Source organism: Cebus imitator, unplaced genomic scaffold (assembly GCF_001604975.1).
Source record: "Cebus imitator isolate Cc_AM_T3 unplaced genomic scaffold, Cebus_imitator-1.0 Scaffold28, whole genome shotgun sequence".
Taxonomy (NCBI): Eukaryota; Metazoa; Chordata; class Mammalia; order Primates; family Cebidae; genus Cebus; species Cebus imitator.
In genome coordinates this window covers 10644343-10665038 of record NW_016107343.1, presented here as the reverse complement: position 1 = coordinate 10665038, position 20696 = coordinate 10644343, and the positions used below count along the sequence as shown (strand labels likewise).

Sequence of the window (20696 nt, the reverse complement as noted above, 5' to 3'; positions counted from 1 at the left end):
CCCCCCAGTAATTATTTTAAGACTCGGAATTCTTGCAATGTTTAAAAAGATAAAAAAATATATTTATTAATATTTGCATTCAGTATTAAAGTATGGAATGCTTTTATCTATTGTGTGTGTGTGTGTGTGTGTGTGAAAACACACATTTGACAATATTTTAAGATATTTGTGATGGCAAAGTGCCCAACAAGTTTATGTACTTGGAGTAAGGAGCTTTGATAAAGTGTGTCTCTCAGAGTTGCCTGCATTGAGTGTTTCTGGACTTGTTGAAAGGTTTGTAACTAATGTCTTGACAGTCTGTTAGAGCAACATTGGGATTTGTTTTATCTGAGCAGGCACAGCCAGATGTACCTTTATTTTTTTCAACTTTATTATTTATTTATTTTTGCTTCATTCAATTGTCACTTTATTGCAAGATGGTAGAATAAATTACAAATTTAAACTATAACTTGGTAATCTTTAGTCAGGCACCAAGATTTAATCAAGGCAAACTGCTCTTTCAAAAACCATCATGAGGCAAGGCATGGTGGCTAATGCCTGTAATCCAAATACTTTGGAAGGCCAAGTTGGTTAGATCACCTGAGGTCAGGAGTTCAAAACCAGCCTGGTCAACATGGCAAAACCCTGTCTCTACTAAAAATATAAAAGTTAGCCAGGCGTGGTAGTGCACACCTGTAATCCCAGCTACTTGGGAGGCTGAGACAGGAGAATCGCTTGAACCCAGGAGGCAGAGGTTGCCATGTGCCAAGATCGTGCCACTGCACTCCAGCCTAGGTGACAGAGCGAGACTCCATCTGAAAACAAAATGAGAAAACCAACCAAAAAGAGTGATCATGGAACAACTCAAATGCAGAGTAAGAAGGATGAGAAATATCTGACTGACCAATAGATTGAGTTCTCTCAGTATGTTGAACAAAGGTTTCATTTCTAGGACATATAAACTATCTACTTTGGTAGACAGCAATACAGAAAGATTTTGCCACATAGACTAGTTTCCACTTAGCCAGTCAACTGTTTGTGGCTGTCTCAGTTGGGATGGATACATTTACATAACTGGTCGTGTGTGAGCCTTCTTTGCCAACAGCTTTAGATCCCAAAGCTGCTGTGGATATATGCCCTTACCATGTGCTTCTCTACCCAATTTATCAAGTGCTCTTGCTCCTTTCAACACATCATGTTCTGCACAGATATATGAGAGTCCAGGTGATTCCATATTTCCTTATACACTCTATGCAGTCGTTCCCAGTAAGTAACCTCCAGAGCCATAGCAATGCTATTCCTCTGCATATCAAAAAGGTAATGGCGCTTGTGAACCAGTGACTGCTGTGACTTCTCCAAATCAACTGCATCCTGGATTTGTTTGATGAAGCCTGCTTCACCTCTTCTAGTTGGGCAATGTTTTGCTCATTGAGTTTATAAGCAAATTCTCCAATAGAGGTGCCATATTTTTAAATTACATAGACAAGTAACCCTACTATTGATACAGTGGAGAAGGTCTCTGGGGTAATCATGTATATTTCTTTGGATAAAGCATACAAGATCAGCCCCAGTTTGGAGCACATAGGTCCTCACCAGTTTTAGGATAAAAAACTGGAAGAATTCCTCTGCGATCAGCCCAAAATGAACTTTTCCCCCACAGGAAAAGGAAGGAAGAGGTGGCAGATGAGCAAGGAGTGGCTGCCCTGTGTGAAAGGTCCTTGTTGCTTGCAATATCCCTGGACTAGGAAGGCTGAATTCTACAGAGAGGGGCCCACTGTGGCAGTGGCAGAAAGTGCCACCTAGGATAGCATGGTGAGCGAAGGCCCAGGCAGCCGGCTGTCTTAGCGTCCCTGTGACCCCGACCAGAGAATCTGTCAGGGAAGGAGCCTTTTTTGTTGTTGTTGAGACAGAATCTCGCTCTGCTGCCCAGGCTGGAGTGCAGTGGCACAATCTCAGCTGGCTGAAACCTCCGCCTCCCAAGTTCAAGTGATTCTCCTGCCTCAGCCTCCTGAGTAGCTGGAACTATAGGCATGCGCCACCATGCACAGCTAATTTTTGCATTTTTAGTAGAGATAGGGTTTCACCATGTTGCCCAGGCTGGTCTCAAACTCCTGGCCTCAAGCAATTCACCTGCCTCAGTTTCCCAAAGTGTTGCGATTACAGGTGTGAGCCACCGTGCCCGTCCTCAACTTTATATATAAACCTTTTGCCAAACTTGGAGATTTTAGTAAGATTTTGAAATATTATCGCAAAATTTACTGATGACTGAGTTCATTTTAGGAAAAACTGAAGTGTTTATACTTGTTTTTCTTACTAGGAAGGTAAGAGAGAAACACAGCTAGATTTATTTCTGAGTAACTTTAAGGTTGCCATTATGCTAAGGAAGGGAGTAGAGATTAAGAAATCAAAAGATCAATATAAAACCAAAAGCTTTATTCTCTAGTTATTATTCAGCCCCAATTTCTAACTGATTTGATAATAAATAATTAAAAAAAATTTCTTCCTAGAAAGTAAAATATGGCACCATAATCCAGCCGGACCCCATATTTTAAATCCTTCAGAAAGCAAACATGGACTGCAGTTAGATGGTAATAGTAGGTTATCACTCTCAACACAGAGAAGGTGGTTGGTGTTTCTTTTCTCTGCATCCATTCCTGGATCATTTTTGGTCTCCTTCCTACCAAATGTTTTCTACACGATGTGAAGGACTTTGAAAGCAGCCACAGCCTGTTTTTCCCTTTCGTGTCTGTTCTGCAGTATTTCCAGCAGTGAGATTTCAGGTAAACTTTCTTCTTTTCCAGCATAGGTTGGATTTTGTTGTTCCTTTGATGCTTGATGAGTTGGATTTGATGGTTTGGGTTTGGGGACGGTCTTAGCATATTCCAAAGCCTAAATGCATAAAGATGAAATTTTATTTGAAATGGGAAGTGAGCTTGGATTCCTTAAATTAAATCTAGGAAATATTTAGTTATAATATAAATGGAGACTATTGCTATAACTTACTAAGACATTGGTGGAAATGGAGATCAAATAATGCAATATAACACACAGTTTAAACAAAATCTGTTAGCCACAAAACAATATACTGTGGGAAAAAAAGGAGCTGAAGAATGATACGTACACTTGTGTCTTTTGAATGCTTTTGTATAAAACTGAGTTCCTTCTTATGGGTTTGGTCTACTTAGTTTCTAGAAGTCTTGGTAAAACCAAACTTCTACTAAGTAGATATTAATAGACCTTTCTATCCAAAGAAGGCTTGTTACAGCTTGAGACCAAAGACATCACTGTGGTTTACTTGAGCTCCCATCATTATACCGGCTATCCTTGTTCCCAGGCTCTAGAAAGTATTTGAGGTAAACATTTTTTTTTCTTTCTGTAGCAATCTAGATGCGGAAAAAAGGCAGTCTTTTTCTCAGTGATGTCAGCCCTGAAAGGCATTCCAATAAAAATGAGATCACTAAACATGTTTTCTAAACCTGCCTTTATAACAGTTTTGCATTTCAATTAAGGGGCTGTTGATAGCTGAAATGAGAATTGATAGTATGCTTTCAGTCCTGCAAAGGGGAAAAATCCTCTACAATGTAGAAAAGAAAAGTCTAGACTTCTCAGCGCATGTAGGTGAATGCTACAGATATTTCTAATTATAGGTTTGTTGCTTGAAACACTTCATGAAAAAAAAAGTGGCTTGGAGAAAAAAGAAAAAGTAGCACCATGGAAACTCAATCAAGTGGATTGAGGTCTTCAAGGTCTGAGGAAGAAAGGCAATAAATAGAAAATATGATGGTCTGTGAAAGAGAACATGAAGTACAAGATCCTGCAGGCACCAAAGGATCTCTTGTTCCTCATGCAAAGGGTCCTGTGTCCTTACAGGGACTAGATAGATCAATTGAGGCAGAGACTTGTGTGCAGAGCTCTGTGTCTCTATAGTACACGTTTCCTTCACATCACAACCGATGGTTGATGCCATCTGAGAGGGAGAACATTCTGTATTCCATGAAATCATTTTTCTTCAATAAAGGAACCTATATATTACAATCCCTACAGAAAGTGTAGGGGAATGAAGTTGAGAGAAACGATAATACGTCTTTTCTTTGACAGATAAGCAGCAAAAAGAACAATTGCCTTAAAACATTTAATGATACAAAATAAAATTGATAATGAAGATTGCTCATTTAAGAAATCACATTAGTATTTAATTTTTATTTGTGACAAATTTAAAATACCATTATTGGAAGAAAAGACATGGAACAATAACTTTAGGAGAAACAAAGTTTAACTTTATAGCATCGTGTGTGTGTGTGTGTGTGTGCGTGTGTGTGTGTATTGCATTACTATCTGTGAATGATGGGGTAGCTACAGGAATGGAAGTAGCTAAAACATCTCCTGTGTTCCAAAACACATGGGAAGGTTTTTTTTTTTTTAAGTTAAGAGAAAACAGGCCCGGTACGGTGGCTCTCGCCTGTAATCCCAGCACTTTGGGAGGCTTAGTTGGGAGGATACCTTGAGCCCAGGAGTTTATAACCACCCTGGGCAAGATGGCAAGACCCTGTCTCTAATTTAAAAAAAAAAAGAGCAGTAATAAAAGTTTCCTTTGAATTCTGACTGAAAAAACAAATGCCTTGTTGAGAATTTCTTACCTTCTGCCGAGGGACAGCAGATTTATTTTCAGTTTTTGCTGTTTGTGGTTTTGACAGAATGGACAGTGTCTTCATGTTGTACTCCTTGACTTGTTTCGAATATTCCTTTTGCTGTAGTAATTTTTGCATCTGTTCAGAAAAACGAAGTTATGATGAATCCAGGTGCTGCTAGTTCTCTCTGCTCTCTATTTAAAGTGATGCCTGTCAGCACACTGGGCATATCTTGTCAGCTGTACAGGTGAAATGGGATCACCTTGAGTAAGGCGGCGGCAGTGAAATGGTTAAGGTAGTGTTTCTCCTTGAAATAGTCTCTCTGTGAGGAGAAACATCACTGCAGTAGCACACCCAGTATTCCCTTAACAGGGGCTAAATCACATTCAGAACCTTCTTTGTTGCATTTACCCAATTTATTTTCATTTTTGCTTCCAACTTTGAACTATACTCTCTTTTTATGCCCTGAGTGCAACTGCAGTTAAAACACATTAAATGAAGATCTCCTTTCACTAGAGGAAAGAGAATAAAGTGGATGCACTTTTCAGGGGTTGGGAAACTCTTCCCCTAAGTGTCTTCTCTGTAGCCACTCTTCACAATTATCAATGTAACTCTAGTGGGAAAGACCAACAACCACATAACATACACATTTCTTTTCATGTACACGTGTCCCACTTTTCCATGCAGGCCTTCAAAACTAACCGAAAGACAGATACATATAACAACATGGGCTAAATATTTTTATTTTAAAGCAAAAGGAGTGTCCGGGTCTCTATACCAATGTTATGTCACAAGGGACTCTATTGAGAGTGAGACGTTTGAATTAGGGCTTAATTCTGGGGGATGTCTTCATTAAGTTTTGCCAAAGGGCAGATGGGCTGAGTCAGGCCTGGAAACACTGCATGCTCATCTTACTCACTTTGTCTTTGAGGGACTCAAAGTCAGGTCCGAGGCCTCCAAGCTTCACGTCTCTTTTCTGATAACCTTTCAGCTTGGTGTTCTAAAAATACAACCATAGAAACAGTTTCTTTTAAGGACTTGTGTGTCCCCCCACTCTTACCTCCCCGTAAGGTGTCATAGCCACATAAAGTAAGAAGGAAAATAAAGTATGAAAGCCTGTGTGCACTGTCAGAGAATGGCTGCATTTCCTGACAATTCTTTCATTTTGTTGGTAATTATTGGTAATAGTCTCTGGTAATTTGTAGCTGGTTGGCTAATATGTTTTCACTTTTCCACTTTCACAATAAAGAAACTTGAAATTCTGAAATTACAAATAAAAATTTTCAAGCTAGTGATGTCCTGTTTTCTTCCGAATTTTTTTATTTTAATTTTTTTGGAGATACATACATGGTTTTGCTATGTTGCCCAGGCTAGTCTTGAACTCCTGTGCTTGAACTCCTGAGCTTAAGTGATCCTCCCACCTCAGCCTCTTGAGTCTCTGGGATTACAGGAGTAAGCCACTGCACCAGGCCCTTGCTATTAACATTTTTGTTTTGTTTTGTTTGTTTGTTTTGAGACCAAGTCTTGCTCTGTCACCCAGGCTGGAGTGCAGTGGTATGATCTCGGCTCGCTGCAACCTCCACCTCCCAGGTTCAATTGGTTCTCCTGCCTCCTGAGTAGCTGGTATTACTAATTTTTGTACTTTTAGTAGAGATGGGGTTTCACCATATTGGCCAGGCTAATGAACTCCTGACCTTGTGAACCCCCTACCTCGGCTCCCAAAGTGCTGGCATCATAGGAGCGAGCCACCATGCCCGGCCACTATTAACATTTTTAACACAACATACATGTTGTTACTCTGCCACTGCTGCTATTACCATTTTGTCCAGTCTCAGCTTGCTGAGCCAAATAACTTCCCTGGAAAAAGCCATCTAAATGCATCCGATAAACATAGTGCTTCAAAAAGAGAACACCCTGCCCAATGATGTCACAGCATTACCCATCAGAGATACTCCAGAAGAGTAGTGAAGAAGGTAGCAACCTTTCAAACTTTGCTATTGATTATTCGGGGAAAAAAGATAATTTTAAGGGAAAAACAATTATAATCCATTTATAATATTCAAAAGAAAGTAAGCATTTGAGAGTCTTGGCAAGACTCACTAAGAAATTCATTTTGTTCAGTCAGTGTGATTTCAGATATTTTGAAGGGCACATAGAATTTAATGACAACTCTCATTAGTATTGCCCATTTAAAATGAAGGACAGCAAGAGAGACCACTGGCTGACTAGATTATGGCACTTGAACACAATAATAGGCAGAAAAAACCCTAATATTCTACTGACTGTTTCCCCAAGATATTCCCCAAACTACTGCTTTCAAAATTAAAACTGAAGTTTAGGCTGGGTGCGATGGCTCACGCCTGTAATCCCAGCACTTTGGGAGGCCAGTGAGCGGATCACCTGAGGTTAGGAGTTCGAGACTAGCTTGGCCAACATGGTGAAACCCCGTGTCTACTAAAAATACAAAAATTAGCTGAATGCGGTGGCAGGCACCTGTAATCCCAGCTACTCCGGAGGCTGAGGCAGGAGAATCGCTTGAACCCAGGAGGCAGAGGTTGTAGTGAGACGAGATCATGCCATTGCACTCCAGCCTGGGTGACAAAGCGATACTGTCTCAAACAAAACAAAACAAAACAAAACAAACAAAAAACTCACAAAAAACCCCTGAAGTTTAGACTTGCTACTTTCCCGTACAGGGAACTCACATCCTTTTTAAATTTCAGTTTGTTAATTAATTTGGCTTCCTTTTTGGGAAGGATAGGAAAGACAATATAAAAGAGATGGTTGGAGGACAGTAATTTAGGGCACATGTAAGTTACTGCTTAAAATGGAGAAAAAGCAGCCACACTGAAGAGGCAGCTGTTGTGTACGTAACTGTGGATGTTAGTCCCTGTCTATATGTTAGTGATAAAGCATGGGATTTTTATCCATTTTGAAAACTCCTGTTATTTCATTTTTAAAACTTTATCTATTTATTTAGTTTGAGGCCAGGTTATGAGACTGTCTAATTTTTGTACTTTTGGCAGAGACGGGGTTTCACCATGTTGGCTAGGCTGGTCTCAAACTCTTGGCCTCAAGTGATCTGCCCACATGTGGCTTACAGGTGTGAGCCACCACGACCAGCTGCATTCCTATTAATTACTAAGTCCTAAAATATACTTCTAACTTGCCCTTTTCTAAGAATTTAGCAGAGATAGTCCAGAGACTTAAACTAGGACATTTTCTGAGATACAATTTTTGCATATAACTCTCCAATCTTAAAAGTGAACTTGTGTATACACACTATATCAATCACTACAAGAACATGTCCTACTCCCCATGGTCTACTGAGTACCCAGAGTCATCCCAGTTCCCTTCTCCATTGTCACTTCCCACTGTAGATGTTCAAAAGACGAACATTCTCCAGCACTGACTCCTTAGCACTGAGCTCTGGCCCATGAGGTCTAAGCAAAAGTTTTCTGCGGTACAGCGTATGTTTTGGAAAGCTTTTATTAAGGCTGTGGTGGCCCCTTCCCCTTTCTCTTTTCTTGCCTTAAATAAGGATGTGATTCCTGGAGCTGGAGCTGAAGCTTAGCAGCAATTTGTAGCCAGGAAAAAAAGAGAATCACAACAATATTGCTACTGCTGTTCTGAGCTATGGAACCACCAGTGCTAGCAATCACCTACTTGTGGATTAATTGTAAGAAGAATGAACTCATATTTCAGAAATCACTGTAAATGGTAATTGTGTTACTTGCCCATTGAAGGCAATATTCCTAGCATCTCAGCACTTCTATGTTGTATTAATAATTAAAAAGGGTCAAAATGATGGGCTATATAGACAACACTTCTACACTGCAAGGATTCAAAGTTGTGTAAATAGAATTTGCCCCATTAGAATGTTAAACATTTATGGTCAATATTCTAATCCTAATTCTAAAAAGGGAAAGAAGATTCTTAAGGAAGTCTTTGGACTAAAATCATTAAAAAATTAATAACATTAAAGTATGCAGAAGACACATTGTTCATTGAAGGTATTTCAAAATCATAAAGCTCCTTTAAGAAAACAGAAGTCAGCCGGGCTTGGATTACGCCTGTAATCCAAGCACTTTGGAGGTCAAGGTGGGCAGATCACCTGATGTTGGGAGTTCAAGACCAGCCTGAAACCCTGTCTTTAAAAAAAAAAAAAAGAAAACAGAAGTCACTATTCAGCTAAACCACGATAGCTGCTTCCTCTCCATTCTATCTGTCTCTTCATACTTTTATACAATCGTTCATTCACTACGAATTGTTTTTTGAGATGGAGTCTTGCTTTGTCGCCCAGACTGGAGTGCAACAGCACGATCTCGGCTCTCTGCAACTTCTACCTCCTGGGTTGAAGCAATTCTCCTGCCTCAGCCTCCCAAGTAGTTGGGATTACAGGCATGTGCCACCATGCTTAGCTAATTTTTGTATTTTTAGTACAGATGGGGTTTCACCATGTTGGTCAGGCTGGTCTTGAAATCCTGACCTTGTGATCCGCCCGCCTCAGCCTCCCAAAGTGCTGGGATTACAGGTGTAAGCCACCGCGCCTGGCCACGAATTCTTATTTATTTATTATTTTTTTAAGATGGAGTCTCGCTCTGTTACGCAGGCTGGAGTGCAATGGTGTGATCTTGGTTCATTGCAACCTCCACCTCCCAGGTTCAAGTGATTCTTCTGCCTCAACCTCCCGAGTAGCTGGGATTACAGGTGTCCACCACCACATCCAACTAATTTTTGTATTTTTAGTAGAGGCTGGGTTTCACCATGTTGCCCAGGCTGGTCTTGAACTCCTGAGCTCAGGTGATTTGCCTGCCTGAGCCTCCCAAAGTGCTTGGATTACAGGCATGAGCCACTGGCCCAGCCCAAATTCTTATTTTTTCTAAGCATTTTAGTACCACAGAGCATTTTTCTGTCAGTATGTACATATTTTTATGAGTTTTATGCATAACATTCTATTGTCTAGTTTTAGTTGGACCGTTTAGCTATCCCTCTAAATGTTGAACATTGAAGATATCCTAGGGTAAGCACTGTTTCTAGGCTACTTTGATTATTTCTTTGAGATAAGTTAATAGCAGTAGAATTATTGAAATAAAATGAGCATGTTTAAGGCCATCATTAGCAATGGAGCCACAAGATTGCTCTTTTTGTCCAAACCTTGATTATACTGGGTATTATCACATTTTAAAACCTTTACCAATTTTCAGTAGGTGAATGACTTCAGACAACTTATATTTCACGATTGCAAATTTGTTCTTTCTCTCACGTATGCTGTCTGTATGGTTGTTTTACAGTCACTGAATTACTATTTGCCAAAGTAAACCAATAATTAAAAGGAAGGAAAAAAACTCTTCTCATATCCAAGTCATAAATCCAATTTGTTAAAGACAGTGAAAAGAAATGATCAGTGCTCACAAAACATATCCTTAGTCTGAAACAGCTTAACTTTCAGTCATTCTACTCACTTACAAAAGACACATTGTGAAGCATGAATAATTGCCCAGTGCTCTCCAGCCACAGTTCTTACTAATACCTCCAATAACTATGTTGGCTATGACAGAAAAACAGAGGTCTAGCAGGACACATCGATATGAAGGGACAGAGTGTGGCCCAAAGGGCGATCTCCAAGTGCTGCTGATCCCTTTACAGGATGGATAAAGTGCTTATAGCAAAGGGACATTTCTCAAGGGATGGTGATGGCTCCTAACGGAGTTTGTTCTGGGTGACTGGCAATGAAAAATCTTGGATTTACTTATGATTGGCACAAGTAATCTTGAGTTGTTCTCAGATGTGCAATTTTGTTTGATCTCTCTCCATCAAAAGTCTTTTTAGCAGCTTATTGAGATATAATTCACATACCGCAAAATTTACCCACTTGAAGTTGTTCAATGCAATGGTTTTTAGTATATTCACCAAGTTGTGTGAACATCACCACATTCTAATTTTAGAACATTTTCATGACTTTGAAAAGAAATCCTGTAGTCTTAGCAGTCACTCCCTTTCCTCCTCCACCCCCAGCCCTAGGCAACCACTAATCTACTTTCTGGCTCTTCTAAAGTCTTTTATAGTAAAAATAATCCCCAGAATTTACTTTGATTTACCTCTCCTTGGCTGTTTCAAGACTAAAAGGTCACAGTAGCACAATTCCAAAAAAAAAAAAGTAAATCAACACTGATAGCCTTGTTAAGTCTCCAAACACAAGGGGAACAAATTGGAAGATACAGGCATGCTCTCAACAAATCCCTGACGAGATTTGCTGCTAGCCTTTGCACAAGACGCACATGAGCTGACATCGACCAACTCTGGCACCAGCTGAGGATTGTTAAGGCCCGACCAGCCCCTCTGCACTGGTGTTCACACTTGATCGCTTTCATGGACGATGGCATAAGACTTCCCTGATGCAAGGTTTGTACCAGTAGTTAACCACAGTTCTCCTCAAGACGGCAGAGTTTTTAATTGTAAGCTTGGGACACAGTTTGCCTGAACTGGAAATGACATTGACTGTTCTGTGAGGACTTATTTCAACTCTGAAAGGTGGTACCCTGCTGTGGGGGGCCACTGCAGAGCTATTCTCCAGAAAATTCCTCAGATGTGTAAGTGTGAGAAAGTTACTGAAAAACACTACAAAAAGCAATGCCTCAAATACTGTGGAACAACAAGTGAAGGAAATTTGCTCTGCAGTTGCTAAACTTAATCCAAATAAACCCCTTCTTAGAAGCAGTCAGGCAGCAATGCCCAGATTGTCCGAGACAACAAACACATGAGTTAATTACTTCGGCTCAGCGCAGTTAGCTGTCAGCAGTCTCCTGAAGCCGTTATTTTGTGGTGGGCTGCGACAGATATGTTTATGCCGTTTGTCATCCCTTGTACTATGTTAATCCCTGGCTGCCTGACATCTAGATTTCATGGCATGGACAATGCCTGGCATTCAGAAGTCAGTTACAACAGAATTGTCAGGAGAAGAGGAAGGGTGCTTGGGCCTATTATCTTCACAAATCCTCAAATTTTTAATGTGATTCAGGGCGATTCCCTTGGAAACCAAAAGATCTGATGTGACCAGCAAATGGGCATGACCTGGATAATGATCCCCTCTGTCTGGTGCCTTGGCTACCTGCTGTCCTATACAAATAGCTCATTTCTAAGTCATTTTAGCTTCTGGAATAACTTAAAGGACAAAGAGCACTTCTGTGAATTTGTCAGATGTAAGCGGAAGGTGCTGGACAGAGAAAATGGACATACAGATTGTAACATTCCTGATAGAAAGCAGGAGAGTGGACGCTCCCAGTTGGAAAGACGGCTGGGAAGGCAGCAACCGCAAATTTTCCTTTCTCTCCCCTGACCTCCCATGTTCTTAGATTTCTGGTGACACACATGTCATCTGAGTACTTTCCTCTACTTTTCTCAGTAAAACATAAATTCAATTGACTAAGAAGGGGAAAGGAAAAGGAAACTACCATTTAGTTGATGGCTCTTCTTTGCTAGGGACTAAGTTAAGGTTTTTAGACATTATTTCACTTAATATCACACCAAATCTACAAAAAGAAAGAATAATTCTGATTGTGCAGATGAAGAAATGAGGGCTCAGGTGAATTACAACTTGTCCAAGTCATAAGAGATATTAAGGAACAGAGGTGAGAACCTAGGAATAAATGGGTCCATGACTTCCACTAAATCTTGCCGACTGAGAATTGAGTTCAAAAGCTTACATTTTTAGCAACAAACCATCATTAGGCAAGAACCCTAACCTAGAAGATTCTCTTGTGAGCTAGTGTGTTTGAGCTAATTTCTAGGCCCAGTACATATATGTTCTGCAGTGATCAGGCTGTCCTCACTCTGAGAATGTGTTCTGAATACATGTCCCTAAAGAAATAATGTGGATGATGTCCAGCTTCCTAGTCAAGTCTTCAAAACCTATTTTATTCACAAAACACTTAAAAACAGTACAAATAGCACCTTACAGCCTAACTACCATGTAATGATTTTTCTGTGGAAAAAGAAGTTACCTGTGATTCAAGAACACATTTCCGGCTAGGCGCAGTGGCTCACGTCTGTAATTGCAGCAATTTGGGAGGCCAAGGCAAGTGGACCACCTGAGGTCAGGAATTCAAGACCAGCCTGGCCAACATGGCGAAACGCTGTCTCTACTAAAAAATACAAAAATCAGCTGGTGTGGTGGCGCACGCCTGTAATCCCTGCAACTCGGAGGCTGCGGCAGGAGAATCGCTTGAACCCAGGATGTGGAAATTGCAGTGAGCCGAGATTGCTTCACTGCACTCCAGCATGGGAGTTGAAGTGGGACTCTGTCTCAAGGAAAAAAAAAAAAAAAAAGAAAGAAAAGAAAAAAGGCACTTTTCTCCTTATTTACAGTGGAACGGAAGATTCTCCAGCTGTAACTCACTAGCAGCGGATTCCAGTGTGGGCATGGATTAGGGTCCCCAGCAGAGGGGAGGGCATGAGAGAGTGAAGTTGGAATGAAGAGTTCAAAGAACCCCCAGGTGAGTACGTGAAGGAGCTGGGGTAAGAACTCTAGGGTTGTGAGGCGAAGACTTGGGGTACACGGAGGGGCTCAAGATGGGAGCTGCAGGACTGGGCTGGGGTCATATCTCAGCCCCAAGCTATCCTCCTTTTTTTCTCGTTAGTATCTCTTGATGCCTGTTCCAGGCTAGCTTCCCCTTCTTTTTGAGGCCACCCCTTATCTTTTTTTCTACAGGCTCCACTTGAGGATCCACTGACTTCATAATCCCATCACTTTCTGGGATGTGTTGCATCCACCCTGCACACCATAGCCAGAGCTGCCTTTCTAAAATACAAATCTGACCATGTTTAAAATTCCTCCATGGTCCCCTCTGGCCTATAGAAGAGAGTACTTCTTTTATGGAAAACGAGATCCTCTAAGACCTGGCCCCTATCCACCACTCTGCTCCCATTTTTCAACACTCCTTGCCTCCCACGTTTAGTGACAAGGACCTGAAGTGCTCTCATCCCCAGCATGCGTCATGTCACAGCTTCAGAACCTTTGTTCATGTTGGTACTCCCGCCTGAATTGCTCTTGCAGTCTTCTTTGCCAAGTCTTCCCCACCCTTTAAGACTCTGTTTGGAATTATCTTCCGAAGCTTTGTGTCCTTTAGCGGAAGTCACGGACCCATTCATTCCTAGGTTCTCACCTCTGTTCCCTAACATCTCTTATGACTTGGGCAAGTTATTAATTCACCTGAGCCCTCATTTCTTCATCTACACAATCAGAATTATTCTTTTCTTTTTGTAGATTTGGTGTGATATTAAGTGAAATAATGTCTAAAAACCTTAGCTTAGTCCCTAGCAAAGAAGAGCCATCAACTAAACGTTAGTTTTCTTTTCTTTTCCCCTTCTTAGTCAATTGAATTTATGACTCCCAGGTCAGCATATCAGTTTTCCTTATGTTCCTCTGTGCTACCCATGCATGCCAACATTATTATTATTACTTTTATTATTGGTTAATAGCATTATTTGTTTTTTGCTTGCAACATTTACTGCAACATAATAGGCATTAACTTGTCTGTCTTCCCAAGTTCCATGCAGCTGTAAGCTTCTTCTGAGCAAGGCTCATGGCTCATATTTACATCCCAGCACTTTCCAAGTTCCTAGTAGAAATTATTATTATTATTATTGTTTTTGAGATGGAAGTTTGCTCTTATTGCCCAAGCACAATCGCGGCACAATTGTGCAATGGCACAATCTCAGCTTACTGCAACCTCTGCCTCCTGGGTTCAAGTGAATATTCTGCCTTAGCCTCCCGAGTAGCTGAGATTACAGGTGCCCACTACCATGCCTGGCTAATTTTTGTATTTTAGTAGATACATGGTTTCACCATGTTGTCCAGGCTGGTCTCGAACTCCTGACCTCAGGTGATCTGCCTGCCTCAGCCTCCCAAAGTGCTGGCATTACAAGAGTCACCATGCCTGGCCTAGAAATTATTTAATAACAAATTGAATTCAACTAAGGAATGATTTGCTTAATTCCTCTCAAGTTGTCTTAGAGTGGAGGCCCTTATAAACTGAGGCACTCATTTCCCCAGACGCTGGGAGTGTTGTCTGCTGATGGCTCAGAGTTGAGTTCCTCCCAAAAACTGCCCTCAGCCAAGTGGAGCTGCTGTGCCCAAAGTCGCCACCCTTCCCCAGGGCCAGTCAATACCCAATGGCGGGTCAGTATGGGAGAACAAAAGCACTCCCTTAAAAGGGAGGTTCCCAAGGTTGCTCCCTATAGACCTCCTGCATGCAAATCTCATTTCAGAGTCTGTTCCCTGAAAACCCGACTCACCACAGGCCTATTGCTTTCAACCAGGCCTTTCCCTATTGCCTGTAAAACAGAATGCATTTTCCAGCATTTTTCTTACTATTTGACGTTGGAAGCAAGGAATCTTTCCTGAGGGCTTTTTATTGTCAGAGACAGTGGAGAAATACACAGGACATAAAAAGTCTCCCTCCTAGGCTCCTTCATTTTTTACTGAAAACATTCTACTTTGGGCCCCCGATTTTAGTTGTTAAATCTTGTAGCCCCTATGACAAAAGATTTAAGTGTGCAAAAGTGCTAGTAATGGTGAATTTAGTTAAGACAAAGAGCTCAGGCCGGGCGAGGTGGCTCATGCCTGTAATCCTAGCACTTTGGGAGGCTGAGGTAGGCACATCGCTTGAGGTCAGGAGTTCAAGACCAGCCTGGCCAACATAGTGAAACCCTGGTCTCTATTAAACATGCAAAAATTAGCTGGGCATGGTGGGGAGGGGTGCCTGTAATCCCAGCTACTTGGGAGGCTGAGGCAGGAGAATCACTTGAACCAGGGAGGCAGAGGGTGCAGTGAGTTGAGATCGAGCCATTGCTCTCCATTCTGGGCAAAAGGAACGAAACTCCACTCAAAAAAAAAAAAAAAAAAAAAAAGAACTCAGTAAAGGTCAGCTAACATTTGATAAGAAAGTTCAGTCACTGGCCAGCCCTACTGCAGAAGTTGGGTTGAGATTAGGGCCACAGTAAGTTCTCATGGTGGCAGATGGTAGGGGAAATACAATGGCAACAGGCACTTTCACTCACTCAAACCTACTTACTCTACTTTTTAAGACATGAGAATGACCTGGAAACAAATTATTTAATAACCTATGAAGACTCAGGTTAGCATGGGGCTTGGGGTGGAGTAAGGAAATTTTTCTGAGGAAGGGACATTTGAACTGGGGATGAAAGGAAGAATTTTGCCTGTCTGCAAATGAAGACCTCTTGCCACAATGACTTCAACAGGAGGGAGAAATGGGCATCCCTGGCAGCAACAACTTCTAGAAAGAAGGGGAGGGAAACCCCCAGGGAGTAGCAGGGGCTGGAGTAAGAAATTCCTTAGGACTCTAGGCCACTCAGTTGTGGCAGCCTCTCAGTAATGATCATCCCTACTCCAGGGCTATAATTCAATCAAGGTCCATCTGTATTCTCAAAATTTAAGGGTTACAGGGTTAAAATGGCGCTTTTATTACCTTACTGTGGCTTCTTTTCCTATGCTTTTTTCCCTTTTCCAGCTGAAACAGATAGCCTTCAGAATTGCTACGGCTAATTTTCGCTTGATTTCTTTGACTTCTCTCTGAACTGAGTTGGGATTCACTTTCCACCCTTGACCATATAGGTGGAAGCGTGACACTGGGTAAGACCCCTTCACTGGGCTGCAAGTCGGTCAGTTGCACCAAGGCTTGCTGATGCTGCTCCATTATCTGGGTGAGCCATGAATCCGGAGAAGCTCTAACTGGCTGTCTGTCAGAAGAAGAATGGAATTTCCTTAATAAAAAAAAAGCAAAAATGTATTAATAAAATCTGGATACATAAGACCTCTAGCAGAAAAGTCTTTCTGAAACATTAACTTGATGTATTTTTCACTTCCAAATCAAATGAATGACTTTCAGCTTAATCTTTTTATTAATACATTAATTTCTTACTTATCTTAAACTCCTCCTCTTTTCCCTTTAGGACATTCTACATTTTATTTAGAACTTTTGTTTAGTGCATTCAGAATAGAAAAATACACCATTTTGAAAAATCAAAGACCTTCCCACTACAAAATACCTAGAAATGTTACGTTAAACATCCTTTAAATATATAGTTGAATTTGTAAGATAAATAGAAATCTCCAAAGACCAAAACCAAAAAAGGAATAAAAACCAAAGAAGATTTTAGATGAGCTGAAGTTATATCTTTCTTTATTAGAGATTTGGGTCTAAAAGCTTGAGTTTTAATAGTTAATGCCAGTATAGAATATGCAAGATCTTGGTCCTGTGTGAAGCAGGGAATCAGAACTAAGATCTTTGTATGAAGATTATAACTTGAGGTGCTACATCATCAATTAAAAGCTGGATTAATTAAAAACCCATTCACCAACCATGAAAAAAAACAAGCAAGCCTGTCTGTCTTGGTCTGGGCTCTGAATAGAAAAACAAAACAAAACACCTCCCACAAAAATAAAAAACAAAAAAACCCCAACAACAACAATAAACTCTTGTGAATATCCATAGGACAATATTTGGAATTCAAATTTACCTTATCCACATAATCATAGAAATCCAACACCAAGAAACTAATATAAAAATGATCTTGAATAAGGAATACGTCTGTAGTAAATGGCAGAAGCAAATGTAAAACTTCTTTGGAGAGATACACTCCCACCCAAGCCTGCCTAGGTTTCCATGGAAAAGGTGGCTAAACCTAAGTTCACAATCCAAAGTCCTTGCCCATAAGAGGAAATAATCTACCAAGTACGAGAGTCAGCAGACACACATGCACACACATACAAATAGCAATAGTAGACTTCCAAGAACTTCAGATAATAGAATATTAGGTAACATTCATAAGGCGGGTTAAGGCGATTAAAAACATGAAAAAAGGAGTTAAAAATCTGAGAAACATTTAAAAATCCTGTATTTTGGAAAAAAAAAAAAAGAGAGGTTTTAATCAGAACCAAATAGAAATTCTAGACATGGAAAATACCGTCACTGAAATTTAAAACTCAATGAATACAGTAAAGAGCATATATCAGACATAGGTAAAGAGAGATTTATTCTGCTGGAAAATTTGTCCAAAGAAATTTTTCAGAAAGCAGCACTGAGAAATAAAAGATGTAAAACAAAAACAGTTAAAAAGGCATGAAATCTAGAATAAGAGAATCTAACATACAGCTATTGGGGTTCCTACAGGAGAAAACAGAGTAAATTTGAGACATAATATTCAAAGGGAACATGTGTGATAATTTTTCAGAATATATGAAAGAGATGAATCTTAAGATTTAGGAATTATAGAAGAGTCTCAGGTTGAATTAAAAATTTCATACCTAAGCATAAGAAACCAAGAAACAGAAAAGTCATGTTTTCAACAAGTTGAATTCTTTACAATATTGAATTATAATTCAAAATAGTAAGTTCATGTAAAGAAGTGTTCATGTAAATTTACCATACTTGCTAAAAGAACTTCTAAAGGATTTCCCTCGGCAATAAAGGGTAACATAGAAGAAAGAGTGTGAAGAAAAGACATTAATAAACAATTGGCTAAATATAGCACAGTATTAACTCTGTACAACAGTAATAAAAGCAATGACTAATTTTGAAGATAAGGTGATAGACAAGTTGCTGAACAATGCAATATGTATGACAGGAAAGGTGACTGGATTAAAACAAATCTAATAATTTTGAACATGTTTTGGAGGAGAATACAAATATTAATTTAATGTTAGACTAGTTAAGTACATGACTTACAATAAGAGACTATAAAGAGAATATATACTTGCAAATCAGTAGAAGAAAAAATAAAATTCTATTGGGTTAATAGAGGATATAAAAGAAATAAAGAAGTATAGAGAAAGGGTGATTCAGAAGGACAAATTAGGATGGTAGAAATAAATTCAAAGGTATCGGTGCCATAATCAATGTAAGCAGCTTTTGTGGTTGGTTTGTTTTTTGAGACAGTGTCTCAGTTTGTCACCCAGGCTGAAATGTAGTGGCACGATTTTGGCTCACTGCAAACTCTGATTTACAGGCTCAAGTGATCCTCCCACCTCAGCCTCCTAATCAGTTGTGACCACAAGTGCACCCCACCATGCCAGGCTAATTTTTGTAGAGATAGGGTTTTGCCACGTTATCCAGGCTAGTCCTGTACTCTTGGACTCAAGCAATCCTCCCTTCTCAGCCTCCCAAAATACTGGTATTACAGGTGTGAGCCAGTGCACTTGCCCTACAGTTTAAACTCACTAGCTAAAAGTGAGTTTAAGAATGAATAAAGAAATAAAATCCAACATACTATTTAAAAAAGACATACCTAAATCATAAGAAGACTAAAAAGTTTGAAGATGACGGAAAACATATGCCAGACTCAATGCTAAATTCACTGGAGGTTTTCTGAAGAAGCAAACAAGTCTCCCTGTGAAGCACCAAGCACAGATAATAAATCTGACCACCAAGATAAAAGACCTAAAACCTACAGGAAGGGCTTCCTATTAGATGGCCCCCACACATCATTCTGCAGATGCTAAAAGTCAACAAGCACTGTCACTCAGAGCTTCCAATAAGCTTTCTAGTCCCTCGTACCTGATCATGAGAAGACAATCAAGAATTGCCACACATCTGACACAAGCCCTAAGGAGGAAGGCAGCAAAATAGGGGAAGAGAAATAAACATCCCTGACAAAGACCTGGAGGAAAGAAAAACGAAGCAGGGAATTAAAAACACTTAAAAATTCAGTCACAAGGGCCCTTGTGCCCTATTTTGCCCTGTTAAAAATCCAAGAAGATGTTGCGAAAAATGGATGTCGCATCCATGAACAAAAACATTGGGTTATAAAAAGAGAAACATTCAAAAAACAATAACAGAAAACAACAGCAAAAAAAAAAAAAATCCTCTCAGAAATCAACAAATATGATAGCAGTAGAAAGGCTGGAAGTGAGAACGGAGAAACCCTCCCAGACAGTAGAACAAAATTACAAAGAAATGGAAAACAAAAGAGAAAAGGAAAACAAAATCATGATGACAGTCCTGGAAGAACACATCTGAATCACAGGAGTTTCTAGAAAGAGCAAACAGAGAAAATGGTTGAAATGAACTACCTAAGAGACGACTGAAGAAATTTTCCCAGAACTGAAGGATGCACATTTTCAGGTTTAAAGGGCCCAGCCCAGTCTATGAAAATAGACCTATACCAAGGCATGTTATTATGAAATTTCATTTCAATAGAGAAAAAGAAAAGATTCTAAAGCTTCCAGAAAAAAAAAAAAACCAAAATAGTTTATACACAAAAGGTCAGGAATGAGGTGGCTTCAGATTCCTCAACAGCAGCACTGGATACAAGAAGGCAATTCTGAGGGACAATGATTTTCAATCTAAAATTCTACAGTCCTCAGCCAAGCTACCAATCAGGGGCGAAGGCAGAACAAAGATAATTTCAGTCCTGCAAGATCTCAAAACATTTGCCTCCCAAGCAACAGAGGGTGTTCTCTACCAAAATTAGAGAGAAACTAAGAAAGAGAACGGGGATGGAAAAAACAGGAGAAGACTGAAGAAAGAGAGTCTCCTCGAGGACATGGAGATGCTCAAGGATAATATGAGCACAACAGCGGAATGCAGTCAGAAAACAAGTATGGCACAAGACACTGGCACGCTGAGAACTGTCCATCACGCTGTCCCCTGTCCTTATACCACATTTCCAATCTGAAGAAAACAATGGAAGGGGAGCTCAAACAAAATAAGGAACATGTGAGATACTGAAAAAGAGAATCCTATCAGAAGAAAGGCAAAGGGAATCCTCAGCAGGATAGCTATGTAGCAAGTCTAGAAAGAGAAAGTAAAGGTCTCTAGAAAGTCCGTCTCCGGCCGAGCAAGGTGGCTCACGCCTGTAATCCCAGCCCTTTGGGTGGCTGAAGTGGGTGGATCACTTTAGGCTAGGAGTTCGTGACCAGTCTAGCCAACATGGGGAAACCCGTCTCTACTAAAAAATACAAAAATTAGCTGGGTGTGGTGGTGCCTGCCTGAAATTCCAGCTACTCAGGAGGCTGAAGCAGGAGAATCACTTGAACCTGGGAGGCGGAGGTTGCAGTGAGCAGAGATC

At 40.3% G+C, this 20696-nt stretch overlaps 1 protein-coding gene and 1 pseudogene across 2 annotated transcripts in view; both read right to left on the bottom strand.

The window, feature by feature from the left end:
• Window positions 1–758: 758 nt before the first annotated feature.
• Window positions 759–1790, bottom strand: LOC108300686 (annotated as a pseudogene).
• Window positions 1791–2391: 601 nt separating this feature from the next.
• Window positions 2392–20696, bottom strand: part of JHY (junctional cadherin complex regulator) — a 73872-nt gene continuing 55567 nt past the window's right edge. For both annotated transcript variants that reach the window (XM_017523576.2, XM_037736758.1), the window contains exons 6-9: window positions 16097–16391; window positions 5527–5607; window positions 4617–4745; window positions 2392–2868 (exon numbers count right to left, since the gene is read on the bottom strand). In XM_017523576.2, coding sequence (XP_017379065.1) covers window positions 2671–2868; window positions 4617–4745; window positions 5527–5607; window positions 16097–16391 — 703 coding nt within the window. In that variant the 3' untranslated portion in view covers window positions 2392–2670. The remainder of the gene's footprint in view (window positions 2869–4616; window positions 4746–5526; window positions 5608–16096; window positions 16392–20696) is intronic.